This window comes from Rutidosis leptorrhynchoides, chromosome 5 (assembly GCF_046630445.1).
Source record: "Rutidosis leptorrhynchoides isolate AG116_Rl617_1_P2 chromosome 5, CSIRO_AGI_Rlap_v1, whole genome shotgun sequence".
NCBI classification, from domain to species: Eukaryota; Viridiplantae; Streptophyta; class Magnoliopsida; order Asterales; family Asteraceae; genus Rutidosis; species Rutidosis leptorrhynchoides.
This window is the reverse complement of record NC_092337.1, coordinates 390,092,491-390,111,371: the sequence shown is the minus strand read 5'-3', so window position 1 is coordinate 390,111,371 and position 18,881 is coordinate 390,092,491. Positions and strand designations below refer to the sequence as shown.

The 18,881-nt window shown below is 35.3% G+C and overlaps 1 protein-coding gene across 1 annotated transcript; it reads right to left on the bottom strand.

Annotated features, from left to right (window-relative positions):
- Positions 1-7,299: 7,299 nt before the first annotated feature.
- Positions 7,300-10,210, bottom strand: LOC139849822 (uncharacterized). The gene is made up of 4 exons (XM_071839443.1): positions 10,136-10,210; positions 9,904-10,017; positions 8,914-9,822; positions 7,300-8,250 (listed from the first exon to the last, which is right to left on the bottom strand). Exons 1-4 carry the CDS (start codon positions 10,208-10,210, stop codon positions 7,300-7,302), a joined length of 2,049 nt encoding a protein of 682 aa, XP_071695544.1.
- Positions 10,211-18,881: the final 8,671 nt, after the last annotated feature.

Below are 18,881 nucleotides of genomic sequence, written 5' to 3'. Positions count from 1 at the left end.
AGCGTGTGTGGATGGTTAGTGTATTCCGTTAGGATTCACTATGGTGTAGCAGTGCGCGTTGTGCTCGGATTTGTGGATTTTAATAAATCGCGGGTGACGATTTGGTTGTTAATGGTGACCCTTTGAGAAGGATTTCCTAGAGGAGTTGGAAGGATACGTGGCGATTCCGCGTATTTTTAGTGATCATCATAGACTTCGGATGTTGCGTAAATTACGCAGCTCGAAATGCGTGCAAGTGTGTATTTAGTTAATGGATTAATCTTCGGATTGGTTAAGTGATTAGGATCACGAGGACGTGATCAAATCTAAGTGGGGGAGAGTTGTGATAATGTTAAAAACGAACATATATTTCATAGCATTATCCCTCAAGAAAGACAAGCTTTTAGTTGCAAATTGTTCTATTTACAAGTGATATTCGTTTAAATAATAAAAGGTGAAGACAAAAGATAGATTCGACGAATTGAAGACGCAAACGACCAAAAAGTTCAAAAGTATAAAGTACAATCAAAGAGGTTCAAATTATTGATGAGAAACGTCTCAAAATTACAAGAGTACATGACGCAAAACGCAAAATACAAGATATTAAATTGTACGCAAGGACGTTCGAAAATCCGGAACCGGGACCAGAGTCAACTCTCAACGCTCAACGTAACGGACTAAAAATTACAAGTCAACTATGCACACGAATATAATATAATATTTAAATAATTCTATAAATTATTTATATATTATATTATTATTAAAATCTGTCGGCAAGAAAGAAAACAAAGTCATGTGAACTCTCCCAGCTGGCCATGCGATCGCATGGCCTGGAAGAACAAAAGCCATGCGATCGCATGGCCCCAGAAGTCAGGCCACATCTATAAATTTCGCGTGTTTTGGCCAGTTTTAATATATCTTTTTCTCTATCTCTCTCACGTATATATATATACATATATATATATATATATATATATATATATATATATATATATATATATTTTAATTTTAATTTTAATAATAATAAGGGTATGTTAACGAATGTTGTAAGAGTGTAAGTCGAAATTCTGTCCGTGTAACGCTACGCTATTTTTAATCATTGTAAGTTATGTTCAACCTTTTTAAATTAATGTCTCGTAGCTAAGTTATTATTATGCTTATTTAATGCCGAAGTAATCATGATGTTGGGCTAAATATTAAAATTGGGTAATTGGGCTTTGTACCATAATTGGGGTTTGGATAAAAGAACAACACTTGTAGAAATTAGACTATGGGCTATTAATGGGTTTTATATTAACTTAACGATACCTCATTAATTTAATATAGAGGTTATAATTTGACGTATCTGTAAATAACCACATACGCTTAATCGGGTACGGTGGGCGGGATATCTATAAATACCAATAATTGTTCATTTTACCGGACACGGGATTGGATTAATAGTTAATGGACTAGTTAAAACAGGGGTGGATTACATTCAAGGGTAATTGGTGTAATTTTAAGGGTGCTTAGGGGCATTTTAGTCATTAAAATAGCGGGCGAGCTGGTACCGGATTTTGTAATTTTAAGGGTGCTTATGGGCATTTTGGTCATTTTACGTGTGTGCCAGATTTGGGATCTTAAATCCCATCCAATCATTTCATTTCTTTCATTTCTTTTTCCTTTTCTTTCTCACTTTCCTCTTAAAACTTCAAACCCCAATTGATTCAAAGGGATTTTTGGAAAGGAAGAAGCGGGTTTTATCGAAAGCGTAAGAGGAAACTTTGTTCTCCTCGTTCTTAGCTACAAGGTGATACTAGCGGCAAGCTATAACTCTGAAATTCGTTCTTAAGCTTCATGTTCATAATTTAGGGCTTTGATTGTATGTTCATAAATGAAACCCCATTAGTTGTTAATTGAAGATTAACACCAAGATTCGGGTTTATTGTTGATGTTGGCGGGTTTTGGGTTTGGTGAGCAAGTGTAAGCTTGTAAGACTTGCAAATGAGTGTAATCACTAGTATTTAGTGATTATTGAGGTGTTGGAAGCCTTTAGTGTTCATGTGGTTGACTAATTTTGAATAGAGTCAAAATTAGGGTTTGGTGATGATTGTGACCCGATTGTCGATTTAATAAAATTTATAAACTTAAAATGAAGTAAGTTGAAGTATAAACCCGAGTTAAATATGTTTTGGTGTCAAAACTTGTAAATGGTGAGATTTTGACTATTAAGGGTCAAAACGGGTTTTTGGGCAATAAGCGAGTTAAAATGCGTTCGATTGCTAAAGTTGGTACTTTTAGGTATTTCGGGAACGCAGAAATTGGTCTTGTTGGTTTCGGACCTTCGTGTAGCGTTAAAGTGCAAAGGGGCATGAATTGCACTTGTTGTTCATTTGGGCGGGTCGAGAGTCCAAATGAGTTTGTATTGATGTTTATGTAATAAATGGAATAGGTACGTTCGATTGGCGAGTTGCGGGATTGGATTGCACTTCATCGAGGCGTTTAAGGTGAGTGTAAATTTACTATGCACATGTGTATGTGTAAAATGGGTGCGTGTGTGTAGAGTGACCCTTGCTTGGGTTTACTCTATGTTGGTGTAGGTGAATGGACTCCTCTTGTGCTTCAGGTCCATGTGATACGCTTATGCGTTTTGGGTTTTACCCTTGGTGTGGTGATTTTGGCTAGCGTTTTGGATAACCCTTTTGGTGATGGGTTGCTAGCATTTGTTGTTGAGGCAATGAATCTCGGTTAGTGTGGATTCATGATGACTCGGGTAGTTCGGTCATCTTGGTGATGAGGTGGTGAATTTCGGGTTGTGCGAATTCACTAAGGCTCGGGTAGTTCGACCAACCTCGGTTGTGGAAGTGGTGAAGAAAGTGAATCTCGGGTAGTGCGAATTCACTAAGGTCTGGGTAGTTTGGCCAACCTTCATGTAGTTTGGGTTAAGGGGTTAACCTTATTGTCGTTGTTGATTATATTTATTGTATACGCGTATATACTTATTGTTGTGTTATAGCTAATCTTGTGGTGTTAGCTTGGTGATTACGTATCGTGTAGCTACTTTGTGTATGTGCTCTTTTGTAGTTTGTTTACCATGCGGAGCCGGTATGTGTTTATCTTGATGCTTGGTGATGCGTAGCCATTTTATGCATATGTATGTGTATAGTATCTTTACATTCACTAAGCATTAGCTTACCCTCTCGTTGTTGCTATTTTTATAGGTTCGCATGATTGGCGGCTCGGGTAAGCATGGGGATTTGAGATCTTGGCTAGGTTGCTCTAGAAGATCTTGTTCTTGAACTCGATTAGGATTGGGTAGCATAGTCCCAATCACCATGCTCGGTTTTGTTGGAAATTAAAATAGTCGGTTCGTGTTCTCCCTTTCAAATATTTAAACTATGTATTAAATGTTTTAAAAGTTTATTGAACTTATTAATTATGCTAAAGATGTTTTCGGAAACATAATTGGGACCTAAATATTGATGTATGAAAGGAAAAAAAATTTACAGGCCGGTTTAAATACGGGTTGGGTTGTTACAATAGCGGCGCTGTTAGTTCTGGAGCGGCGCTTTTGATCCTGTAGGAGCGGCGCTTTTAGGCTAGGAACGGCGCTTTTGGATCTGTTTCCTGCACTTGTCATTTTCTAAGCCAATTTTGCCTAAGATTTGGTCAATTTTACACCAAATCAACTCCTTAGCCCAATATTTACCAAATAGCTCAATAACACACTAAATGGGTCTCGAGATAGTCAAAAACCGAGCAAAGTGAGGTAGATATCGCGAGATAAACATATATAAATTGAGTGATATCAAACCCCCTACATTTAAACTTTGCTTGTCCTCAATCAAACAATCACAAAACAAGATTTGGAGGTAGAGTACCAATAAATGAACAATGCCAAAGCGCGAAAAAGTTTAGGCTCAAAGTGATACCTTTCATGAATAAGCACTTGATGGCTAGAGTGTTCTCCAAAGACTTGCATTTGCTAGGACCAAGCATAACCATCCTCTTCTTCCAGTACACAAAAGATTACTCAAGATCCAATCAATCTCTTCAACATCATAGCTTCACATCTTCAATCCTCAAACAAAATCATGAACATAATTCAAGCCTAAGTCTACCCGAACCACTCATGCCCCCGGTCAAAGTCAAATTCATCTATGAGGAGGTCATCAATCATCAATCAATAATCATCAAATCTATACAAACTCAAACTTGACCTCCTTGACCTTGACCAACTATGTAGGATTCACGGGATAGCCATAAACTCATCAAACAATTCAATCTCAATCTATCACCAACCAACTCAAACAAGCTCAAAGTGTACTCAAAAATGTAAAGTGCACCCCGAAATGAATAAGGGTCATGAAAATCGTACACATCACCACTAGTCATAAAATAATACATCGTGTAAAGAATATGCTTCCGAAAATAATGCTCACCTCATCAAACCGTGTTGGCTATCCCTCTTTCACCTCCATGCCCCCAAAACGCCTATTTTTCGTCAATTCCAAATATAAATTGTTAATTCCAAGAATGATTGTCAATTCCAAATATAAACCATTAATTCTAATAATAGGGTTAAGGTGGGTGTGCCAAAGGTAAGGGAATGGTTACCCCACCTTTATTGGTCAACTCGGGAGCGGGCCAACCGATACTCATCAAGCTTTCTATCACAACTCTATGGTTTCTCTCATAGTAGGGCGAAAGCATTGACAGAGGTTCGTGGAATTAGGGCTCCACGTGGCTAAATAAGAGAGTCCGACAATTCCAAGTTTTTGAAGCATTAGGAGGACTTTAACCTCCTTTCAAGTGGTTGAGCTTAACTTGGGAGACTTTACTCCCAAGCTTGGAACAACATAACTTGGAAGACTTTACTTCCAAGTTTGGAAGACTTTACTTCCAAAACAAGATGATGCTTATCTACTTTCCACATAACAAGCTTTTATGCTTATTTTTAGAAAAGGTAGGAAGTAGTTACTACCTTTCCGTTAATTACAAGCGCAAGGGTGCCATAGCTTTTGGCTATGGGTTGTGTTGTCTAGCAACACGAGCACGAAGCCATTGCTCTTCATTAAGAAGATAGCACACGTTAAAGATCGGTTGCTCCTCTTCCCTCGGTATGATACATCGGTTGAAACATCGTGAAATGATGAGACAACCAATGTCAATATAAAATGGTGTAGATTAGGAAGTGTCCCACACCAAGTAGTACGACATTCGGGAGACTTGACTCCCCTCAATGGATGGACTCGACTCATCCGAAAGTGTTAAAGCATAGAGCTTTAAACACTTGGTTTTGGTGCACGTGCGTTGAAAGACTTTAACTTTCAAGCACAAACATGATTTTTCTCAAAATCTTTATCATTTAAGCTCAAAATCATATGGAAAGTGAAAGACTTTACTTTCACTTGGTGGAATACAAGCATGAAACAAGGAAAAGACTTTACTTTTCCAAAAAGTTTAAAAAAATTTCAAGTTTTAACCATTTTAAGTTGTTTATGATTTGATTTAGTGTAATGGTTAAAAACTTGTTCCAAAAATTAATCGACATTGTAAGCTTCAAACTTTGCAGCATATGTAATATATATACTCGAAAATTTTTAAAAATGGCCCGAAATTTTAACTCTCTCCCCCCTACATTTAGCGTATGCAAAGTCCTCATTGCATTAAAGCGATAGAGTAAGTGAAAATGAGGGACATTTTGAAATCAAAAAGTGATTAGGGAAAAGAAAATAAAAACCGGCCAAGATCAAACGATCTTCGTAGTCACCATATAATCAACAAGGAATGCAAGTCGATGAGCTTGACGCCTGAACTTAATGCCAGGCTTGGATCAATCATCAATAAGGTATCCTGCCACTAAGAACGACAACAAGCAAACACATGCCAACAATCATAGGAAGTATCTACACACACCCATTGTCATAGTTATTACAAATATCGAATGTATCATGTGTGAGAGTATCAATATGTGTCAACTACCTCACACCGAATCGACCAAATTAAGTTCACACACAAGCATCAAATTTAGTTAGGTTACATGCCAATTTATTAAAATTGTGTCACAAATCATGATGAACATTAGCATCACACAAATTTACTTGCAACCATTCATGAATCGGTTGACTTTGCAAGGCCTTTTCCTTTTCCACTTCCCTGAAAACAATTCAGCAAACAAGAGACACAAAGATGGCTTCATGATATTAGCACAAATTAAATATCCTGCATTCAAATATTGATGGGGCAAGGTGCTCCCCCTACATTTAATTTCATGGCAAAAGCTTCACAATCATGAAGTGTTTGGGTCGTGCAGAAAATTTAAAATCCCAGGTCCAGGAGTGCCGCTTTTGAAACAAAAGCGCCGTTCCTGGGAAACAAAAACGTCGCTTTTGAAAAAAAAAAAGCGTCGCACTTGACCACTGTCCAATTTTGGTCCCAAATCACAGGTTAAAGCATCACTATTGAAGTAGAAACGTCGCTCTTAGAAGGCCAAAAGCGCCGCTCCTAGTACAAAAGCGCCGCTTTTGCACCTGGGCAGTTTTGCACTTTCAAAAATCCATTTAACACAATCACAAGCTATTTTTGCAGTTCTTCCAATTTACCCAAATGCATGAAATACAACTATATGCAAATGAAACCTATGAAAAATATAATATCATACAAGTCTATATGAAATGCAATCCTAAATGCACAAATATACACAAACGTGATTTTTTTGATCACGGGTCTATCACTTGACCCGTTTAGCACAAAGGTGGTCATGGTGGTTTAAAAGTGATGTCAGCAAGCCCGATTGGCTTGACTTCATCGTTGAAGAGTTTCAAACGATTCTCGTGAACTTTAAATGAGTTGCCCTTTCCAATCAACTCAACGAATCCGTTTTCAAGTATGTTTTTAACAACAAACGGCCCATGCCATCTTGACTTAGACCGACCGAGTGACTTTTTGAAATCAAGGTTAAATAACAAGACCTTGTCACCGGGTTTGAACCTTAGGTGTTTCACATAGTGATTATCTACCTTGCTTTTTCTTTTAATACCGGTTTTTGCAATGAATTCTTTTTAACTTTGTCAAAACCACACTTTTCATCCTTTTTAGAACTTGGATGGGTTTAACCACCTTCCCAACAACATTTTCCACAATTGGGTCCAAAATAACCTTTTTACCAACAACATCCCCCCTTACATTTGGGTCTAAATTCATTTCCTTGACCATTTTGGGGTTACTTAAAGCATTTTCACAAAGTTTCCCATCAATAATACTTTCACAAGCATTTTCAAAACCGTTTTCATTGCAAGATTTCATAAACAATTCAAACTCTTTATCAACATCAAAATCCTAATTTTTATCAAATTGGTCAACATCCGGAGTGTCAACCGCCAATAAAGCTTTAAAGTCATTTTCTTCACACGAATTCATGACCTCGATTTGACTAAAAGACTCAATATTTGACAAATTTTGTTTCTTATTAACTTCACGCACATAAAAATCAAGTCTTTCATCTTTCACCCCGATACTTAGTTTGTTTTGTTGCATGAAAATATTTGTGTCGGTGGTGTTTAGAAAATATCGTCCCAAAATTATTGGGACATGTTCATCCTCGAGCATTTCAGGGATCACGAAATCGGTCGGAAAGGTCAATTTATCAACTTTGACCATAAGGTCTTCGGCTATGTCGATTGGTGTATCAAATGTTTTGTTTCTCATTTTTAAAACCATCTGGGTCGGTTTTAGTTCCCCAAGATTTAACTTTTTATAAATTGAATAGGGCATAAGATTTACACTAACCCCCAAGTCGATAAGTGCATCATAAACTTCCGACCCGTCCATATTGCATGGGATTACAAAACGACCCGGATCACCCAATTTGGGAGGCATCTTTTGCTTTTGCAAGATGGCCGAACATTCCTCTACGAGAAACGTGGCCGACACCTCCTCATATTTGCCTTTTGAAGATAAAAGATTTTTAATGAACTTCCCATAATTAGGCATGCCCTTAAGCACTTGGATGAGTGGCATGTTGACATGAACTTGTTTCATCATTTCCATGAAGTCCTTTCGTTGCGATTCAACTTTTTCCTTGCTCAAAGCTTGCGGATATGGAATCGGCTCCATGTACTTCCTCAAAGGTGCTTCTTCATTCTTTTTACCCTTAACCCTTCGTGGTGCATCCTTTTTAACCCTTGCTTCTTGCGAATCCTCATTAGTACTTGATTCATTCTCAACGGTTTGTGAAGTAGGTGTAGTAGGATTTGGTGTTTGGGTTGGGGTTGTTGGGATTTGTGGTTCCTTATAAGTTAAACTGCTTCTTGTTGAAATAGCATTGACAAATTCAATTTGGTTGACATTTTCAATAGGGATAGTTCTTGTGTTGGTTTGGTTTTGTCTGTTTTGGATCTTGTTGTAATTGTTGTTGGGGTTGATTTGTGTGTTGGAAGGTAAAGTTCCTTGTGGTCTTTCGTCAACTTGATTTGAAATTCTTCCAATGGTGCTCTCAAGGTTTTGGAATGAGGCTTGTTGGTTTCAGAGTTGTTGCTTCAAGAGCTCATTCTCTTTCATTAGAAAAGCTTAGGTTGATTCTACCTTCTTGATGTAGTTTTGCATGATTTCTTCTAAGCTCTTCGAAGGTTGGGATTGTTGGTTGTTTTGTTGAGGTTGTTGATTGTAACCTTGGTTATTTTATGATTGACTATAACCTTGGTTGTTTTGATAATTTGAAATTGCTTGATTGTTGTACGGTTGGTTGTTGTAAGGTTGTTGGTTTTGGTATTGGAAGTTGTTGTTTCGGTTTTGGTGGTAGTTGTTGTTATAACTTTGGTTTCGGTTTTGGTTTGTGAATCCGGGTGGTGTATTGGTTTGGTTGTTGAATGACACTTGTTTTTGGTTAGGATTGTAGTAGCTTTGATTAGATGATCCTCCCCTTTGGTAGCTTTGATTACTCACGTAGTTTACATGAGCATCCGAATTCATGGGAATGTCATCTAGATCAACATGATTGCATTGAGTAATTTCAGGACAATTCTTTGTGAGATGGGGACCCTCGCATCTTTGACAACCAATTTGCATTGCAACTACCGTTTGTTGAATCTTCTTCAACTCCTTCCCGAATGATTGAAATTGATTGTTCAAGCTTGCAAGCGTCACTTGCCCATTAATCCTTGCTAAATCTCGTGGTGAAGGTGCCCATTCATATGTATTGACCGAGATATCTTCTAACATAACTTCGGCCGCATTTGGTGATTTGTACTTAAATACCCCACCGGATGAAGAATCAAGATGTCGCTTTGTTTTCATATTACAACCGCGATAAAATGTGTTAACGTATTCTTTCTTTGTCAAACCATACGGTGGACAAGCTCTTAGTAACTTCTTGAATCTAACCCCTGCATCATATAAACTCTCATCACCCCGTTGGGTGAACCCATTAATCTCCATTCTTAACCGCTCTACCTTGGACGGTGGAAAGAAATGATTGATAAACTCGTTTGTTAGCTCTTGAAAAGTTCTTATGGAATCGGATGGTAAATTACGCATCCAAGCTTTTGCGTCTCCTTGAAGTGTAAAGGGGAATGCCCTTAACTTAAAAGCGTCATCGGTGACGTCTTTGGTTTTATAAATATCACAAAGCTCATTAAAGTGTTGAATATGCTCGAATGGATTTTCGTCTATCAACCCAAGAAAATAAGTATCCTTGATCAATGTGAAAAAGTTACCCTTGATCTTCCAATTGTCAGCTTGAATTGGTGGTTTGGTTATAGCCGGTGCTATCAATGTTGGTGCAACCAATCTAGCGTTCCACACTGGAGTATCATTTGGATCATTCAATGCTTCTTGATCAATCGGATGACCATTAGGATCACCCTCTTAATTAACAATTGGATTACCGTTTGGATCCATCTCTTCTAAACAAAATGGCAAAGCTTCAAAGTTTTTCCTTAATACCCTTGCTTCTCTACGATTATAAACCTCGTGCATGTATCGTTCCTGATCAGAAAATGGATGTGTGAACTCTTGATCCTTGTGAGATCTTGTTTTCATACACCAAAGGCACCTATCCTTCAATCACAACACAAATACAACAGTTTTTCCAAACAAAAATAATATGTAAAATGCGAAAAGTAACTTCCGCAAGGGCAAGCCCTCACGAAAGGATCGAACAATTAAAAGTTTAAACCAAATAACCCACTAGGCTAACCGCATCCCCGGCAGCGGTGCCAAGAAAGTTGATGTTGCATGCATTACAATACATCTTTTTTACCCTCTAAATTTATATTTGACTTAAACACTACAATCAAGCACACAAAACTAACGAGCACTTAAAACCCGGTTGTTATAGCACTTTAATGCAAGTATTTTTTATCAAGTTCGTCCCAAGGGAAGCGGTGTAAGTTGGTTATTTGAAACTAGCAATTGTCCTAGGGTTTGTTTGATTGGGGGTTTTGATTGATATCAACTGACAACTAAAACTTGTACAATTAAACAAACCTAAATTAACAAAGTAGCAAAGTATTAAAGACTTAAATCAATTAACTAAGACGTGTTCACTTATCCAATCCTCTCTATACTTGGCTTGCCCCGTTTTGCCTATTTTGTTATCTCATAAGTTGTTGAACTATTAAATGTTAGAATCACTTCTAAACCTCAATTTGAATGATACTCCACGAATTTACATAAGCTTTGTATCCTAAGATCGAGTTAAGCATGATTTGGTCATTAAGATTGAGCTTGAGTTAAAATCACTTAAAACTCCCAACTATCGAAATCACTTAAGATAATCGTTACTACTATGTTGACTAAAGGCCAATTGAAAACCAACTTAGATCAAGAACACAATCACTTGTAATTCCCTAGCTAGTTGTCTAGATCACCTAAGGTGTTGAAGCACACATTGATTCACTTCTCAAATCACTAAGAGAGCTACTCAACATATGTAATCAAAGTCAAGCCTAAAAACAAACTCATAGCAATGGTTCTTTAGCCAATCTCAACAACACATGATCATGTAATTCATTCAAACAACAATATTCAATTGAATTGGGGCAAACACTAGCATTAGAGATTCATAGATAAGCAAACACAAGAGATTTAACCAATCTGGCTAAAACTAAACTAATAATAAGCATAGAAATGTAAATCATCATCATATTCAAGCTATTACAATTAATCAAAGCAAGTATTAATATTAAAGTAATGATTACAACTAAATATTGCAAAGTAATTAAAGTGAAGTAAAGATTGCAACCCAAAATGGTAAAGAAGATGAAGATCTAAGCTAAGTGATGATGAATCTTAAAACAATCTCCCTTGAATCCTCCCTTAATCTCTAATAGATGATGAAATTAAGGTTTTGTGTGTGAAAATCGGACCCTAGGTAGCTGCTACAAAAGATGCATATGAAAAATGACCTAATCTCGTCCCTTTTATAGTGCTGAAAATCTGGGCTGAAACAGTGACAGGAGCGCTGCTTTTGCTTCAGTAGCGGTGCTTTTGGCTATCTTTAGGAGCGGCGCTTTTGATGAATAGCGACGCTTTTGGCTCTGATCAGGAACGATGCTTTAGCTTAAAGAACGGCGCTTTTGCCCACTGATAAGAAATGAAGACAAATCGTGCATAATAGCGGCGCTTTTATTTCTGGAGCGACGCTTTTGATCTTGTAGGAGCGGCGCTTTTAGGCCAGGAACGGTGCTTTTGGAGCTATTTCCTGCACTTGTCATTTTCTAAGCCAATTTTGCCTAAGATTTGGTCAATTTTACACCAAATCAACTCCTTAGCCCAATATTTACCAAATAGCTCAATAACACACTAAATGGGTCTTGAGATAGTCAAAAACCGAGTAAAGTGAGGTAGATATCGCGAGATAAACATATATAAATTGAGCGATATCAATCACTGTGATTCTAGCAAACAATCTCATCAAAAATTGCACAATGGTCGAATCTTTCTTTTCTTTTAATGATTTATGGGCTTCACTACAGGAAACTCCCTTTTTGTGGCAAGATTCCTCGCAGCAAAAACTGGGGTTTATCGCCGCAATAGATCATTTGCGGCGTGGTCTCGTTGCATTAAACCTCGTCACCGTAGGTTCACCGCCATAACACTTTTGCGTCAAGGTTTTTGCGACGGACGGAAAGTGGGTCCCATTTATATTAAGAAAAAGAAAAAAGAAAAGGGAAATTATTTATTGCGGTGAGTCTTTTGCAGCGAGTAAGCGTATCTGACAGAGTAAACTGTCAAGTTTCTTTTGCGGCGACCCTCATCGCTAAAGGTACCTGCACCAGGAAGTAGAATTCTGCTGTATTTGCAGCATCGCACTCGAAATTCTGAGCGTTTTTCTTAAACTTGTTTCATACCATTTTATAGCAGCTATAACAATATATGACACCAACAACAATAAACATCAACAACACTAAAATAAATAAACATTTACGGAAAGTTGTAACAATCATACAAACTACAAATATTAAAGTTCAAAAGCATCAATTCGGCGTTTTTACACAAACTACCCAAACTATCTGTCTTCTTTTCAGATATCGTCCATCCATGCATCATCATTATTTTCATCCAACTCATCTATGTCCCGGATCATCCGACTCTTCATCCAACTCATCTAACACCGTACTTTCTAGTAGTGCCTGCAAGAGAGGATAAAAAAAATAGCCTTTAAGAAAGCAGAACTAGTGCATAAAGAAAAAGATCACAACGTTCGTTACTTAAGCTCATTTCAATATGATCCAATAACCACGACAAAAAAAAACAGTTACAATCAAACAAATGCTAATAAGTACATGATGCTTCATTTCGGATAAGTGTTTCTTATTTTATGAATTTATACAAAAATGTTTATATAGGGTATGTATTAGATATACAATAAAGACAGAAAATGGTAGCACCCATATCAGATCAGCTTTGAACAACAAAATTTTGAAGGGACACATTGTATGTTACATATAATGCCTCCTAAAGCAAAACCGATCAAGATAAAATATGAGAAGTGCAAAGCTAGAACGATTGCATACACATAAAATTAATAATAAAAATAAAAATGAGGTACAATAATGACAACAAAATAATAAAATTAAATATAAATAAAGCTAACAAATTAGTTGAACCATTAGTAGTGACAATGGTAATAGGTTGATTAGACGTCAGAAGCTGCAGCTCCTGCCTAAGACTGTTGACCTAATCAAAGCAAATATACAGCAGCTCAATTTTCAACACACGGGTGAAGTGAAATGAATAGCCATATTATATCAAGTTAGCCAAGTGTAACTTTGTCCAATAATGAACATTCAAACCTGTGCCACTACCGCATCGTTCACTGGTTTTTTTTTGCTATAAAGTTGATTTCTCATCCGTGTTAATCATTTTAAGTACCTAAAAATAAAAACAATCACATAACCTCAAAATTATGAAGACTCTTACAGTCTTATTGTATGTATATATACCCAAAAAAGTGCTTACCTTATTACCACGTGAGAAAAAAATCAAACATGTTGGGCACGCGTCCAAAACTAATATAGCATACCGAAACTAATTTCGGACGGGTGACCTACGGTTTAAAACGGGAAAGAATTAGCATACCTTATACAAAGCATACAACTTAACAAGTAACTAACTTACAAGTTAACGATTAGCTTACTAACAATTAACTAATTAACAATTAACTAACTTACAACATACAAATTACTAACTTACAAGTTAACAATTAACTAACAAGTATCTAACTAACAACTTACAACATACAAATTACTAACTTACAACATACACATTACTAACATACACATGAAATCAAAATTATTAAACTTACAACATACAAATTACTAACTTACAAGTATCTAACTAACAACTTACAACATACACATAAATCACATGAACTCAAAATTATTAAACTTACAACTTACAAAACCCTAAATTAATATTCAGGACAAACAATTATCCAACAAAAATTAAGAACCCTAATAACATAAATCGAAATTCTAGTGTAATACAGCATGAGAAACAAGTTTAAAGAAGCAACTATAGCATATTAAACAAAGAAATTGCATAAATTCAAAATATTAGCAAAAATTAGAAAATACAAGATAAGATAAGTAAATTACTAAACTAGATGACAGATTGGTGAAGAAATAAGGTGGAAATTGATGGATTTTGTCGAATTAACCTCAAAATCGCTGAGTGTGTTTGTGTTTTGTTTTTGGTAAAGTGAAACAGCAGTAGCAGCGACCGTCTAAATATCAGGTTTTTGTTTTTTTTTTGCGGCGACGCTCGCCGTTAATGTGTTAAGTGTCGCCGCAAATGTGTTGAAAAATAAAATATTCTAGAAAGAGGGAATCTTGAATATTTCGGCAAAAATTTGGGGGGGCACAATTGCGATGAGCATCGCCGCAATTGTCTGTCACTTTTCTCTTTTTTTTGAAAGTTTTAATTTTTATAGTTATTTGATTTATTAATTTTTTTATTTATAGTTTTATAGTTATTTTATATATTAATTTATATATTTTTATTGTTGTCGTTGTCGTCGTCGTCGTCATCATCGTCCTCATCTTCATCATCGTCACATTACGCTATTACGTTACGTCCTTATATTACCCCCTTACATTACCTCGTGACATCATCATCATCATTAATGTGACAACCCGGAAATTTCTGACCAAATTTAAACTTAATCTGTAAATAATTTCGACACGATAAGCGAAGTCTGTAATGTTAAATCTCAAATATTTTGAACTGTTTCATGTATACATTTACCTTTCGACTGCTCTCGACGATTCACGAACCATTAATTGTAATAAATGTGTATATATATAAATATAAATATATGCATATATATAATAACCTAGAATACTAACATACGATTTAATCATTAGAACAGAAAATGTAAAATAATATACGATATAATTAAATTGTTATAAATCTATATATAGAAAGAGTATATCAAAAGTAATTATTTAATAATTGTAATACTCGTTGGACGTTTCGATTATTATTTAGAGAAGATTAATTCGAACTTATGAGATTTTAAATAAACGGTGATCAGAAAATGGGTTATATTTATATTTGTTTAATTATATTACTTTTGGACTTATAGTTGACACGGTTCACTACTATTAATTTTTTTTATATACAATTGAATCCTACCGATTAATCAATGATAATTAATAAAGTATTTTTTTTCTACTTTATAATTGGTGATATTTTAACATCAATCATGTTTGGCATATCATTTTTAGTTGTTATGATATACATCACTAGTGTTTGTTACCAGTCCTTTTTCTATCTATATATAAATTATATATATGATGATATATGATACATAAGTTTGATCAATCAACCATTTGTTTTTGTAATCGATCCCCACAATTCACTACATAACAAATCACCAAATTCTTTACTATGTTAAATTGATCTTTACTATGCTAAATTGCCTTAATTGATTGAATTAGAGTATCAAAAGTCTACTTTCTGTTACCTATCATTTTCCATCAATATCTATCTATATATCATTATCTATCTATCTATATTAGATATACATATACTTACAAAGAACCCGGCTGCTTTACTATTTCATGACAGTGGAGAAATAATTGTTTATTTGTGTCTGTTTTCATTGGTTGTACTTAACAACTATCTATATTCTTATTCTATATATGTTATTACTCCGTATTTTCTTTTCTTAATCTCACCATTCTTTTGTTTGTTTACTTGAGCCAAAAGACCACTCATATCAATATCTCCACAACCTCACCATTATAACTACACCAGCCATGAGCCATTATCGTTTGTTATTCATTGCTGCTATACCTGCTGTGTTACAGCCATCTCCATCAAACCTCCATTGACACCCACCATCATTGAAACACATTTAGAACACCATCATACGAAAACCAATTGAAGCTGCTACACTGAAAATTTCTATTTTGTTCAAACCAACAAAGCCATTACCATTATATTTTTGCTGCTACTACTTGTTTCCTGTCTTCTACTGCTATCAAACCACCTTAACCCACCATTGAACCCTATATTAAACTACGCTGCTACTGCTATTCTCTTTTCTGTTTTCTTTCAATCGTGAACCATCAATACAACATAAGAAATCGCCATCACCAGGCTGATCATCACTTCTGTTTTTTCCTGCCAAAACAGCCGGTCAAACACCACCAACAAGACTACTACATTGACGGTTTGTTAATTCTGTTTACCATTACCATTATACTACTAAACCTTTCTGTTTATACACCTAGAAACACAATCGTGAACCTGCAACCTTCTGCTAGACTGTTTCACTGTTGCTACTGCTATTATTCTTGTTTCAGCTGCAACTCATCGAAACCATTTAACTGTTATTGCTTCTTCTCGTGACCTCAACAACCACCTGTAGACAACCATCGGTGAGCTGCTATACTTGTACTTCACTGTTTCCTAATCAATACCCCAAATCACAAAACCAAACTATCCCCTAAAATACAATCAAATTTATAATTCAACAAAAACAACAAAATTGTAACTAGGTACATAAAATTCAACATAATCAATTCAAATACGAATAAATTAAAAGTTAATCGAATTATGTATATAGATCTGTAATTGTATACATCGATTGAAAAATAATAATAATAATAATAATAATAATAATAATAATAATAATAATAATAATAATAATAATAATAATAATAATAATAATAATAATAATAATAATAATAATAATAATAATAATAATAATAATAATAATAATAATAATAATAATAATAAATAAATAGAATCAAACCCTGCAATGACTGATGATGAACGATGATGATGATCTGAGAATAACAATGTTATAATGGTCGATGATGAGAAAAGTTAAGTGTGATTAGGGTTGTTGCTGCTACAAAATCTCAGGAAAACACCGAATGAAATTGTTCTATGTTCCGAATGAGATCTGGTACCCTGTGTATCGATCACTTAATTAGAACATGGAATGGGCTGCTGGATCTAATTTCCTACATTAATGGACATTTAAACTTGGACTCCTTAAACACATAAATGGGCTAGACTATTGGACTCCTTAAAACATTAATAGACTTAATGGACATTCAAGGTATAATGAGTATTATTGTAACATCCCGCATTTTTCCGTTAAATTTATTTTAACGCCGTCTTTTTTTTTAGATAATACCTTTTGTTATCTAAATTTGCGCCTTTTGTTAACTAACATTCGTGATATTTCCGTTATTTGATTATAACATCACTCGTTTACTCTAGCGTTTTAAAATATTCGTTTGGTTAATTCACGCACCCGCTTTCAAAATTGAGGGACCGAAGTTGTCAAGTGGGCAAACTAGTTGACTAGGTCAACTAGTCAACCCACTCTTTCAACCATTCATTTCCATCCATCTCCTACTTCCTTTCTCTCTAGTCACCAAGAACATCAACTTCAACCAACTCACTAATTCATCATCTAAATCGGATTTAGCAAGCAAACATCAAAACAAATTACATATTTGGAATCCTCTCTTCATCCTCTTCGATTTGGTACAAATTTCATAGCTCGGGGTAAGGTTTCTAAAAACACTAGATTTCTCTAAATTCATTTTATATACTTGAAATGGTGTTAATTAGTGTCTATGGCTTGTGTCTAGCATGAATACATGTTTTGTTTGCTCGATTTGTTGTTTTGAGTAACTAGTTTGAACATTTGAAATGGGTGTGCTTAATCTTGATTTTTGGGTGATTAAATGTTGTTAAAATGTTAAAGTTCATGTATTAAATGTGTTACTAGCATCATTAGCTTCATTTTGATGTGTAGGTTGATTTAGAAAAGCTTCATTTACAAAATGGTTGAATTCATGATTTTGATTAAGGTTTGATGAACTCTAAAATGAACTTTTGATATTTTGAATGCCATGAAATGTTATTAGTTAGTGATTAGTTGTATTGTATGTTTCATTACCTTCAAAACGGCGTATCGTATGTGTAAATTGGATTCCCGAGTCAAGAAATGCGTTTTATGAACTTGAAACCTCAATTTTGAATATTTAACGATCATTTATTGAGGTTTTCATTATTGTTAATGATGGAATTGATTCATGAAATGTGTTTAGTTGTATTCCTCTTTAAATTACCTTTCCAACGATATAAGATACGTGTTTTGAATGTTAACGAGTCAAAAGTTATGATCGTTTGAAGTTGAAATCGTCTAAGTGTTAAACTGCCCCAGAATTGCTGCACCAGACACAGATGCGGCGCATCAGCCTTGGATGTGGCGCATCTGAGGCAGACTGCCCAAAAATGTCAATTTTCGCTTAATTCTAAGTATGCTACGCACCCCCGATCAACACGAAACTTGGACAACATGCTCATATATGATTTCTATGCTCAGGAAAATAGTTCGGGACCTGACCCGACCCCGTTGACTTTTTTGTTGACTTTGACCAAGTTTGACTTTTAGTCAAACTTAACAAAACACTTATGCAATCGTTCTAATCTTATTTTATACTTGATTCTTACATGAAACTTGACAACGTGATTCACATGCTATATATTCGAGTCGTAACGAGCCATATGACTAATTGAACACATTTCGCCCGACCTTGTGTCGTAACCGGTTAATTTATACAACTTACTTGTTTTGGTCAAGGCTAAACAACTTTCATGCACGCGTTTACTTTGTGAAGTACATTTATACACGTGCACTCAAGGTGAGATCATAGTCCCACTTTTTCAACAACTTTTATATTTTTAAATTGTGGGCTGAGAAACATATACGTTACATACTTATATACATTTCATATGTATATATACCTTTCATACTTTTATACATCGAACACGAATACGAATACAAAGATACGGACGAGTTTGAACGAAAACCCTCAATTCAATTATCATTAATTACATCAGATGGTGTAAGCGAGACTATGTTGTGTGGATCCATACGGGTTTGA